Source organism: Elephas maximus, chromosome 13, assembly GCF_024166365.1.
Source record: "Elephas maximus indicus isolate mEleMax1 chromosome 13, mEleMax1 primary haplotype, whole genome shotgun sequence".
In the NCBI taxonomy this organism is placed as follows: Eukaryota; Metazoa; Chordata; class Mammalia; order Proboscidea; family Elephantidae; genus Elephas; species Elephas maximus.
Genome location: NC_064831.1, coordinates 73,496,605 through 73,509,181, shown reverse-complemented (window position 1 = coordinate 73,509,181; position 12,577 = coordinate 73,496,605). Strand labels below are relative to the sequence as shown.

At 46.2% G+C, this 12,577-nt stretch overlaps 1 protein-coding gene across 2 annotated transcripts in view; it reads left to right on the top strand.

Annotated features, from left to right (window-relative positions):
* The first annotated feature begins 6,258 nt into the window (after positions 1-6,258).
* The window catches only part of TM6SF1 (transmembrane 6 superfamily member 1), a 35,853-nt gene continuing 29,534 nt past the window's right edge, over positions 6,259-12,577 (top strand). For both annotated transcript variants that reach the window (XM_049905464.1, XM_049905463.1), the window contains exon 1: positions 6,259-6,457. In XM_049905464.1, coding sequence (XP_049761421.1) covers positions 6,366-6,457 — 92 coding nt within the window. In that variant the 5' untranslated portion in view covers positions 6,259-6,365. The remainder of the gene's footprint in view (positions 6,458-12,577) is intronic.

The following is a 12,577-nucleotide window of genomic DNA, read 5'->3' as shown; positions in this document are numbered from 1 at the left end:
GCTGGCAGCAGCCCTGGACAGAATCTCAGTTCCATCTCTGCTTTCTCTCAGTGAATGAGCAGAAATTTAGGGTTTATACGTGAGTTGGTCACCTTGGTTCCACACAACAAGGGCCAATATGACATCAAAGAGTAGCATGTTATGTCTTTTCTCCAGGGGTAGAGTGGCTGAAGTTGCATCTTTTCTTCAACATTAGAGATTTAGGGAGATGATTTAAAGATCGTTATATTTTCTTGTGCCATATCATACTAGGTCAAAGTGAACTTAAAGGTTGTTTATGTTCTTTACATACCTTACATGCTTCTATGTTTCTATGTCTAAGTTCTAAAATTTTCTAAATAACTTTCTTATGACTTACAGGTTTCTAATGACTATAGTTAATGATAGCCTCACAAAGGTAGACATATTTCTAAGTTCATATTATGAGTGCTTACACATATGTATTTTGCAAGTATAATAGTGACTTATACCTTATGGGGTTTGAGACCATTACAGAAACATACAGAACACACCTCTGTGCCGATGACTCTAAAATCTGTCTCTGCAGCCTGTGCATCTATTGGTGCCACTGACTAGTATCCTCAGTTGTCTATGGGACAGCTTATCCTCGGACCCCAGGGTACTCAAAACCCAACATGTCTGTTGTAGGTTGAATTGTGTCCCCCCAAAATATGTGTTGAAATCCTAAATCCCTGTACCTGTAAATATGACCCTGCCTGGAAATACAGGTTTTTCTTTTGTTTTGCTAATGAGGACATACCAGAGTATGGTGGATCCTAAACCTCATCACTTCTAAGTTATAAAACAACCAGAATAGGCACAGAGACACACACAAGTGAAAGACAGATGCCAAGGAACATCCAGGAATGCCAAGATTTGCTGGCAGACACCAGAAGCTAAGAGAGGCTCACAGAAGGAATCAACATGGCCTAGATCCTGATTTGGGCTTTTAGCGGCCAGAATGGTGACAAAATAAATTTCTGTTCTTTAAAGCCACCCACTTGTAGCATTTCTGTTACAGCAGCACTAGGAAACTAAGATAATGTCCAAAACCAAACTCAATTCCAGGGCCCTTCTTCTAGCTTTCTCCTCTTACCATTCTAATTCAGATCTTTCACATTTGTCCCTCTTGCCTCTCATCACCATAACTTTGTCTCATCTCTTGCTGAGACATTTGGAGTAGCTTCTTAATTGGTCTTCCTGCCTCCTGTTTCTTTTCCTTCTAAACCATGGTCCTTACCAGCTGCCAGAGAGAGCTTTAAAGATACTTCTCTGATCAAGTAGGCCCCTCTACCCACTTCTAAATCTTAAATGACTCCCTGCACTTAAGGTTCTGTGACCGAATCCCTGATTATCTCTCCATCTTCACCTACTGGCAGCCCCTCTCATGCACTGCATTCCAGTATTTTCGACCAGAGTGAATTAATTGCAGTTCGTAAAAGTGACTCGCTCTCTCACTCATTTTTGCCTTTGAAAGGTACTGTCTTCATAGCCTGGAAAGACCCCACTTGCTCCTTGTCAGCTTGGCCAACTTCTACATATTCTTCAAGGCTGCTTTAGCCTCACTTCCTCTGTGAGGCTTTTCTTGACGCTCCTAGACAGGACTGGCTGGTGCCTACAGCAATTTGGGCATATATCTTTTATTGCATTGCATGGTAATTGTCTGCATGTCTCCCAAGCTAAACCGTGGTCTTCTTAGGCAAGAAGTGTTTGTAATTCAACTTTGTGCACACAGTTCCTAGAATAATGCTGGAAACATGGCAGACTCTGAGAATGTTTGTTGATTGAATAAATTATTTTTTTATTTAATTATCACACCTATTCTTACAGTGGCAGAGAGCAGGATTAAAGCCAGGTCAAGATAATAGAAGTAAGTCTAGAGCTCTGATGCCCAATACAGTAGCCGTTGTCACATGTGGCTGCTGAGCACCTGAAATGTGACTAGTCCAAACTGAGATGTGTTGTAAGTGTAAAATACACATAACATTTCAGAGACTTAGTATGACAAAGGTAGGTAAGGTATCTCACTAATATTTTTTACATCATTGACTTGTTGAAATGATAATCTTTTAGACATATGGGATTTAATAAAATATTTTATTAAAATTAATTTCACCTACTTCTTTTTACTTTTTAAAATGTGGCTACTAAGAAATTTAAAGTTACACATGTGGCTCCCATTTGTGGCTCACATTCTATTTGTATTGGACAATAATGATCTAGAACATTTGTTCACTGAACAAATATTTTAATATCTACCGTGTTGTTGTTGTTAGTTGCTGTCAAGTTGGTTCTAACTCATGGCAACTTTATGTATAACAAAACAAAATGTTGCCTGGTCCTGTGCCATCTTCGTGACCCTTACAATGTAGGGGCTTATCTTCCAACACTATATCAGACAATGTCCTGTTTTGATTCGTAGGTTTTTGTTGGCTATTTTTCAGCAGTAGATCACCAGGCCTTTCTCCTAGTCTGTCTTAGTCTAGAAGCTCTGCTGAAACCTGCCCACCATGGGTGACCCTGCTGGTATTTGAAATACCAGCAGTATAGCTTCCAGGATCATAAGAAACATGCAGGCCACCACAGTATGATAAACTGACAGATGGGTAGTAGGCCTACCATGTACCAGGTTTTAATCTAGATGATGGGAATAGAACAGTGAACAAGACAGATAAGGTTCCTAACCTCAAGAAGCTTACATTATAGTGGAGGGAGAGATACAGACCAGTAAACAAATGTATAAACAAGATAATTTTAGATAGGATAAGTACTATGTTTTTTAAGTACTATGAAGAAAGCAAAGCAAAGAGGGCAGGGGAGGAATAAGGGGGTAACCAGGTAAGATGAGGGAGACGAGGGAGGAGGCTAGAACATAGTCTAGGTAAGAGGTGGGACAGACCTGAAGGAAGTTGGTGGTGGTAGAGGTGGACAGGAGCAAATAGACTTAAGAGATATTTGGAAAGTATAGTTGGTAGGGTTGTGATGAAAAAATTCAGGAACAGCTAATGTGATGGTTGAACAACGTGATGAACATATTTAATGCCACTCAACTGTCCATGTGAAGATTGTTGAAATGGCTGATGCTTTGTTACCTATATATTTATCACAATTAAAAAAGAATGAAATACTGATACATTTTATGACATGGATGAACCTTGAAAAGATTATGCTAAGCGAAAGAAGCCAGATACAAAAGTATACGTATTGTATGATTCATTTTGGTTAGCAGCAGTAGCTCGCTGTAGCTCTTAACCACTCACTGCGCCACTGGGGCTCCTCCATTTATATTAAATACCCAAATAGGCAAATCCATAGAGACACAAAGTAGATTGGTGGTTGCTTAGGGCTGGGGGAAGGTTAGGGAGCTAAGGGGATAATAGCTAAAGGGTATGGGGTTTATTTTGGGGATGATGAAAATGTTATACAATTAGATAATGATGGCTGCACAATTCTGTGAATATACTGAAAATCACCAAACTGTACATTTTAAAAGGGTAAATTTTATGGCATGTGAATTATATCTCAATAAAGCTACTTTTTTTTTTTTTTTTTTTTTAATTGGTAGGAGAGTTGTAACCAAAGGAACTGGGGAGAGATGTGTACTGTTTCAGAATTCCAGATTTCTGGCTCAGGCATCTGAGTGGATGGTGATGCCATCAGATGAGATACAGCAGGAGCAGGTCTGGGGGAAGACCAGGGAAGATGATGAGCTCCGTTTTGGCCACATCAAGTGTGCCCACGCAGCAGTGCTGAGGGGAAGTCAGTGTTAGAAGTGACAACTGGGGATTTATCAGTATAAATGTGGTCATTAAAACTGAGTGTGGATGAGAAAGGAAAGGGAGAAAATGGTAGACAGGGAGGAAACTCAGGTCCAGGGAGCACATTTCTAATTTGGAAGACAATTGAGGATGTTGTTTAGGTTGGGGGAAAGAACCCAGAATAGCCAGAGGGGTTCAAGGCATATAAGAGAGAAGGCATGATTGATGTAGTAACGTCTGGGTGGTGATGGAGGGACTGGGCTGGCCTTCAAGATTGGCTCGGAGGAGATAAGGGGGTCTCAGGGGTATTTGTTGTCAGGTGGGGAGAAGGAGTTTTAAGGAGTTGTGAAGGTTGGAGGTAGTTTTGGAAAAGAGTGATATCCAGGTTAAAGATAAGGAAACCTCTTAGAGAAACTTTGAATCTGTCACAGTTTGGGCCAAGGCTTTAACATAACCTCAGAGTTGGTGAAAGCCTCCGAGCAGTACCAGAGAGCTGGCTTTTCAGAAGTTGAATGGCTCTGGAGGTCCCAGCCTCTCTGCAGCTCATTTTCTTCATCTCTAAAAAGAACCGAATGGTTTCTTAAGATGGCTGGCAATTTTACGCGCTTTGCCCTTTCCCAAACCAGACACTTAAGTACAAGCCAAACTTCCCCAATAAGCAACATCACGATAAATGGAGAAAAGTTGTCAGGATCTACAATCAATACCCATGGAAGCAGCAGCCAAGATATCAAACGACATAGATGTGTTGCACTGGGCAAATCTGCAGCAAAAGACCTCTTTAAAATGTTAAAAAAAAAAAAGGAAAGATGTCACCTTGAAGACTAAGGAGGGCCTGACCCGAGCCTTGGTGTTTTCATTCACCTCATATGTATGTGAAAGCTGGACAATGAATAAGAAGACTGAAGAAGAACTGACACCTTTGAATTATGGTGTTGGCGAGGAATATTGAATATACCAAGGACTGCCTAAAGAATGGACAAATTTGTCTTGGAAGAAGAAGAACCAGAATGCTCCTTAGAAGCAAGGATGGCGAGACTACATCTCATATACTTTGGACATGTTATCAGGAGGGACCAGTCCCTGGAGGACATCATGCTTGGTAAAGTAGAGGGTCAGTGAAAAAGAGGAAGACCCTCAAGGAGATGTATTGACACAGTGGCTGCAACGATGGGCTCAAGCATAACAAGGATTGTGAGGATGGCACGGGACTGGGGAATGTTTGGTTTTGCTGTACACAGGGTCACTACGAGTCATAAATGACTTGACAGCACCTAACAATAACATACTTCCCCAGTTGTTAAAACTGTTCTCTGCCTGAGATTCACTTCCCTTCCCTTCTCTAGCCAGCAGACCAAAGCAAGAACCACACTTACGACCGTCTGTTTTTGTTTTTGTACGTAGGTTCACTATGAGTCAGAATACACTGGACAGCAACCGGTTTATTGTTAGTAATATGTTGCAGGACATAATTTGCTGATGTTATCAGTCTCAGATGTTCACTCAAAAATGTTCAATTTTATGATTTACTGTTTAAAACACTGCCAGATTTATAAAGATAATGATAATAAAAGGCAATAATAATGAAAACAAACAAAAAAAATTTGAGGTATTTGACTTGTCAGAACCGACTTAAGACAGAGTAGTCCAAATGGAACCCAGCGTAAGTCCTGTATTCTCTATAACCAGTGGTCATCTGCCTGACAGTATTCTGTGGGCAAAGCCCTTGCCTCCCAGTTCTTGTGCCCCGCGGGGCCTAGTGCAGGCTGGCTGGCGCTGGCCTGGCCTCCAGGAACACTTAGTGGAATAGAAATGGATGTGATGGCATTTCTCCAAGTACCAGTTTCAATCCAAAAAATGGGAATTGCAGAGACAGTCATGAGCAGTGCAGGGTAAGCACTTCATACATATTAACTCAGTGAATCCTGCATTCACACAATGACGTGGGTTATCTCATTTCACATAAAAGTAAAAGGCACAGAGAGGTAAAGTAACTTGACCAAGGTCAACAGCTCACCAGCTCGGCAGCAAGAGTTTAAGACAGGGACTGTGTGCCGCTGAGGGCTGCTCCGGCACAGCGGTTTCAAGGTCTGAGGAGCATTTGTCCCTTCTTTCCGTCTCGGGGCCGCGGATCCCCCACGTGGACGATCTCGCAGGCCCTTAGCGCTCGGACATCCCCGGGTCTGGCTCCACCCTCAGCTGGCCCGCAGCTCAGCCCAGCGCCTCTTCAGGTCGTCGGTGACAAGCTCCTGGCTGTGCCCAGGGCTGGGGACTCGCGGCCGTCGCCTTCCCGCAGAGCCCGAGTCACAGAGGACACCTGTCTCCGGGCAGGGGCTGTCGCCGCGAGGGCGCCTCCGGGTTCTGCACCGCACGGCCCTGTGCGCCCGGGGAGGCGCTGCCCCGGCGCGCGGGGCGGCTGTGGGCGGGTGGGCGTGCAGGGTGCGCTGCTGAGGGCGCGGCGCGGGGGGCGCGCGGGGCGCGCGGGGCGGGGCGCGAGGCCCGGGGGCGCCTCCAAGGGCACAGTCGAGGGGGCGCGGGCGCCGCTGGCAGCTGGGGCTGGGCGCCCCGGCCGGATGCGGTGTAAGGCAAGCGACGGCGGCTGTGGCGATGAGTGCCTCTGCGGCCACGGGGGTCTTCGTACTGTCCCTCTCGGCCATTCCGGTCACCTACGTCTTCAACCACCTGGCTGCCCAGCACGAGTGAGTGAGCGGACGCGGCGGGGGTCGGCGTCGGGCTAGGGCCGCGCAAGGCTGCCGATCGGCTCCGCGCGGCGGGAGCCTCAGCAACTTTTCAGATCCGGCTTGGAGCCGCAAGCTGCAGGGCAGCAGTTCGCTGCGGCTCCCAGGGGTGCCGGAGGTCGCACGGGCCCAGGTCTTTGCCCAGGCTGGTATCTCTGACATTGAGTTAAATTCCGGAGCCAAATACTGGGCTCCTGCTCCCTCCCAAGTATCTGGGGTTACAGAGGTCAATAAGGCAATTCTCCTGCCCTTGAGGAGCCCATGGGCCCATGAGGGGAGGGCCAAACCCGGAAAACTACCAAGCATGGCCATGTTATCTGGGGTTATGCCTTGTTCATTCCGTTTCACAATACACAGGAACGTTTCCATGTATGGACATGTTCACATACTTATCTTTTCTTATAAATTCTGGAAACTGTGGTGAAGGACTTAAGAAATTGCCCGGAACCATCAGGCAGAAGACCTAGGTTCTAGGCCTGGCTTTGGCACTAAGGTGTGTGGCCTGGCCTCAATTTTTGGTCTGTCAAATGGTCTATATTTGGATCATATTGTAAGGATCCAGGGAGATGTGTTTGTGAATGGGGAAGAGCTTCCAAGTGCCTGCCTTGTGGTAGGATGGGGAGCTGGGAGGAGAGTGGGGCAGTTTCAGTGCTAAGGAAGCGGGTGGGGTGGAAGGAGGCAGCTGATGGGTTTGGTTCGGCGGCCTGCCTCCCACTCTTCTGTGGGCAAGCGTGGGCTAACCCACCAGCAGAAAGCCTGCAAATGCAGTGAAAAAGCTCTACTTGCTGTTGGTTGCCGTCTGTGGGGAGGAGGAAGTAACCTGTTACCGTTCCCCCAGCAGTTGGCCTAAGGAAATTACATCAGTCTGTAGGCTACAAACCCCTTCCAGACCTTCCAGTCTATGAAGTGTCTGCCCGTGGGGACTTCCTCCTCTCACCCTGCTGTGGTCTCTATTTGTTTTATCCAGACAGGACCCACACTGAGGGCTCACTAAGAGGGGCAGGGTCTGCCCTTGGTCTGACCCAGTCTTGGGGAGCCTCTCCTGGAAGCAGCAACTTCCAGGGCAGCTGCATATCATGTGTTTGTGAATATAGTGCACGGAGACCCTACACTCTTGTAATGGCATTTATGGGCAGTTCAGCCAATATTTATTGAGACCTACTGTGTGCTTGGCACTGTTGCAGGTATTGGGGACGTAGCTTTGAAGAAGCCAGAAAAGGCTGGGAACGTGTGTGTAGAGACTAAGAAACCAAAAACCAAACCGTTGCCATAGAGTCCATTCCGACATAAAGCCCATTCCGACTTAAAGCGACTCTGTAGGGCAGAGTATAACTGCCCGACAGGGTTTTCAAGGAGTGGTTGGTGGATTCAAACTGCCGGCTTTTTGGTTAGCAGCCAAACGCTTAACTACTGTGCCACCAGGGCCCCATGTGTACAGACAAACATAAAAAAAAAATAAAGCCCAACAGATAAGACATGCTCTGAAAACGATCAAATAGGGTGACATGAGAGAGTGGTGGTGGTCAGGGAAGGCTTCTTAGAGGAGGTGGCACTTGAGCTGCAGGAGGCAGCCACCAACCGGAAGACCTGGGGACAGGGTCTTCCCAGCAGGAGGACTTAGGAGCAAATGGGTTTGCTGGAGGATTGCATTGCAGTAAAGAGAGGATTTGGGGATGACTCCTGGGTTTGGGGCCCAGCCACTGGGAAGACGATAATGGCATTTACGAACAGAGACTGAATTACATATTGCTGGTGATGCAGTGATTAAGCCCTCGGCTGTTAACCGAAAGGTTGGTGGTTGGAATCCAGTAGACATGCTGCAGGAGAGAGATGTGACAGCCTGCTACCTTAAAGATTACCGTCTTGGTAACCCTACAGAGAAGTTCTGCTGTATCCTATAGGATTGCTATGAGTTGAAATTGACTCGATGGCAGCGGGTTTTATGTGTGTGTGTGTGTGTATTACTAAACATGTAGCTAAGCCCTGCAGTGTTTGGAAGAATTGAATTGGCTCCAGACATTTTTTCTGTCCTCTGACAGGTTAAAAATCCAGGGGCCCTTGACTCCTCCCTTTTCTTTCTCCACCCCCTCGCTTCCACTGTCCTCTTACCCTACAGGGCCTGGGGCTGGTCTTGCATCTCTTCCCTCCTTACAGTTCCCTCAGGCACTGCCCTTTCTGACCTGGACCATGGCAAAGCCCCTGTATGAGCCTCTGGCCCAGCCCCCTCCCCCTGCACGTTTTTCAGCCTCAGTCCCCACCTCCAGCCCGCCAGTCTAGTGCTTCAGCCACCCCACAGTAGTCTTTGCCCTTGGACACTCCTTATACTGTCCTACCTCCTGGCCTTGCTCATCCTGTTCCCTCTGACTAGGAGGACTTCCTTCTTACTGCTGATAGTTGAAGCACCCCTGGACTTTATGGCCCAGAGTAAGAGACTACCTCTGCTTTTCCAGATCTCTCCCTCTGCTGGGCCCCCTTGATTGCACCTCTGCCACGAGAATCACTTTTTTCCTGTGGTCAGGCTTTTTTTTTTTAAATAATTTTTATTGTGCTTTAAGTGAAAGTTTATAAATCAAGTCAGTCTCTCGCACAAAAACCCATATACACCTTGCTACACACTCCCAATTACTCTTCCCCTAATGAGACAGCCTGCTCTCTCCCTCTGCTCTCTCTTTTCGTGTCCTTTTCGCCAGCTTCTAACCCCCTCCACCCACTCATCTCCCCTCCAGGCGGGAGATGCCCACATAGTCTCAAGTGTCCTCCTGATCCAAGAAGCTCACTCCTCACCAGCATCCCTCTCCAACCCATTGTCCAGTCCAATCCATGTCTGAAGAGTTGGCTTCGGGAGTGGTTCCTGTCCTGGGCCAACAAAAGGTCTTGGGGCCATGACCACCAGGGTCCTTCCAGTCTCAGTCAGACCATTAAGTCTAGTCTTATGAGAATTTGGGGTCTGCATCCCACTGCTCTACTGCTTCCTCAGGGGTTCTCTGTCGTGTTCCCTGTCAGGGCAGTCATCGGTTGTAGCCAGGCACCATCTAGTTCTTCTGGTCTCAGGATGATGTAGTCGCTGGTTCATGTGGCCCTTTCTGTCTCTTGGGGTTGTAATCACCTTGTGTCCTTGGTGTTCTTCATTCTCCTTTGATCCAAGTGGGTTGAGACCAATTGATGCATCTTAGATGGCTGCTTGCTAGCATTTAAGAACCTGTGGTCAGGCTTTTGAGAACTCACCTGCCCAGGTTAGAGCTCACCGTAGTCTGCCCTGCCCAGTCCAGCACATTGTGCATAGCAGACATGCAGATATGTTTGGATTTATTGAGTTAAGCTTCCTTCCCACCAGACCTTAATGAAAGCCTGGAAAAAAATTAAAAAAGAAAGAAAAAGCAAATTAGGTTAGGAGGTTAGGGAAGGAAGGGTTGGGGGTCTTTCTTACGCACATAAACACACACAAACACAAACACACACATATCTTCTGCTCATACTCACCCCATACATGTCCACTCTCAGCAGGTATCTGTCAATGGAAGGGGATCAGTAAAGTCCCCCCTCCCCAAGACTCACAACTTTTTCACCCTTGGGTTAGTTGCAGCCTTTAGCTGTCCCCCGAGCCCCTGCTGGACGTGTTTCTTCCCGTTCTGAGCAGGTCCTGCCCTTGGCTGTCATGGAGGATCTCTGGGGACAGCACCAGGGAGGCATAGATTATCTGCGCTCCAGTTTCTGTTTCTTCTCCCCTCCTCCCCTAGAGGCGGAGAGTATGAGAGGACACTGTGAACCAGTTAACGTTGCTCTTTCCTACTCCTGAAGAGCACCAGCTGCGTGACTGTGAGGGCTGTGAGTTCAGGGCCTTGATAGGAGCAGGAATGGGGGGTATCTTAGTGATCTGGTGCTGCTTAACAGAAATACCACAAAGTGAATGGCTTCAACAAACAGAAGGTTATTCTGTCACAGCCTAGTAGGCTGGACGTCCGAATTTAGAGTGCCAGCTCCAGGGGAAGGCTTTCTCTCTATGTCAGCTCTGGAGGAAAGTCTTTGTCATTTATCTTCCCCTGGTCTAGAAGCTTCTCTGTGCAAGAACCTGGGGTCCAAGGGATGCTCTCTGCTCCTGAAACTGCTTTCTTGGTGGTATGAGATCTCCCTGTCTCTCTGCTCTCTTCTCTTTTATACCTAAAAAGAGATTGACTTAAGACAAAACCTAATCTTGTAGATTGAGCCCTGGCTCATTAAAATAACTGCCTCTAATCCTGACTCATTAACGTCATAGAGGTAGGATTTACAACACAGGAAAATCACATCAGATGACAAAATGGTAGACAATCACATAATACTGGGAATCATGGCCTAGCCAAGTTGACACATTTTTTTGGGGACACAATTCAATCCATAACATTCTACCCTTTGGCCCCCACAAATTCATGTCCTTGCCACATTTGAAACAACACATTCATAGCAAAACTCTTAAATCAAATCCAAGTCTATAATTAAAAAATTCTTCTTTATCTGTCAAATCTAGAATACAAGTTACCTGCTTCCAAAGTACAATGGTGGAACAGGCACAAGCTAGACATTTCCATTACAAATGGGAGAAACTGGAGGGAAAGAAGGGATAACAGGCTCCAAGCAAGTCAGCCGAACACATTACATTAGCTCTCAAGGCTTAAAAATAATCCTCTGTTCTCTGAGACCATTCCTTATACGAAAATGAGAATTTAGAGTCTCATTTTTATGGTTCTGGGATATTTAGAAGATCTTTGGGATGGAAGTAGGTTACCTTCTTTCTTCTTGTGAGGAACCTAAGACATCTGGGCTGTACTGGGTTTAGAACATTCACCTGTGTCCAACAATAGGGTGGCCTCTGGATGGATTTGCAGACAGCATCTTATTTCGTTCATGGCATATCTCTTTGGATTCCATTTGGCCCTGTGGACTGGGACTATAGCTATGAGTCAGTAGTCACCCAATGTCCTTATTTTTCTGTGGCATGTCAGGACTGTGTCACTGATGGCGGGAAGTTAGTACACAGCACGGGAATCCTACCAGATAAACTGGGAGCACCGATACTGTAAATCCCTAGTCAGAGCAGAGTTAGAGTCACAGAACAGGAATCCCTGTTCCACGTGGGTGGAGGTGTGAGCAGAAGTAACACAGTGCTGTGCAGACCTCTGAGGATCAGGAGCCCTGGCTTCAAATCCCAAATCTGCACCATATTGGTTGTGTGATATTGGCCAAGTCAGTTCACTTCTTTGTAGCTCAGGTTTTTCATTCAGTAACTTTAACTACAAAATAGGAGGATCCAAAGAGAGAAAATAAAATATTAGCAATTACTTGTATGATAGGGAGATTACTTTGGGGTGTAAGAATCTTTATGTTTTCATGTGTGTGTTGAGGAAGCAATATATATAAATTTCATCATCATCACATGTTTATAATTTTTATCATGTCCCAGGCACTTTATACAGATAGATTCATTTTAATCCGCACAAAACCTCGATGAGGTAGGTATTGTTATGTACCCATTTTATGGACTGGATAAACTGAGGGGCAGGGAGGTTAAGTCCCAAAGCTATTAAGTGGGAAAGCTGGGATTTGAGCTCAGGCATCTGGCCTCAGAGTCCCACCTCTTAGCCACTATGCTAGTCTATTCCAAGTTAATAAGCCTCAGATCTGCTGGGTATGATAGTGTCCGTTTGATTGGTTCTCTTTCATTTGGCAACATGTAAAGTTTATGTGCCACATTGAGGGAGGACCAATGTTGGAACACTGAGCCCAGAGCTTAGCATCAAGATAGAGTTTCATGTTCAGTAAAACCTCTCAATGCTCTCATAGCTCTCCATCTGAGTGGTGCCCAAGTTACATGTTGAGCCTCACAGAGACTGGCTGTTTTGGTACACTTTTGGGAGACCTCATACTTTCTGGGACTTGAAGGATTGTGTCATTGTATACCAGGGATATCACAGACCACAGCTCGCACAGCTTTATTTTGACCTAGGTGCAAAGTTCCTTTTCTGTGCAACATGTAGACTCTGTCCCCTGGTCTTTCCAGTTGTCACACACACACCGCATTCTTGCTGATTATGGCATATTATCTGG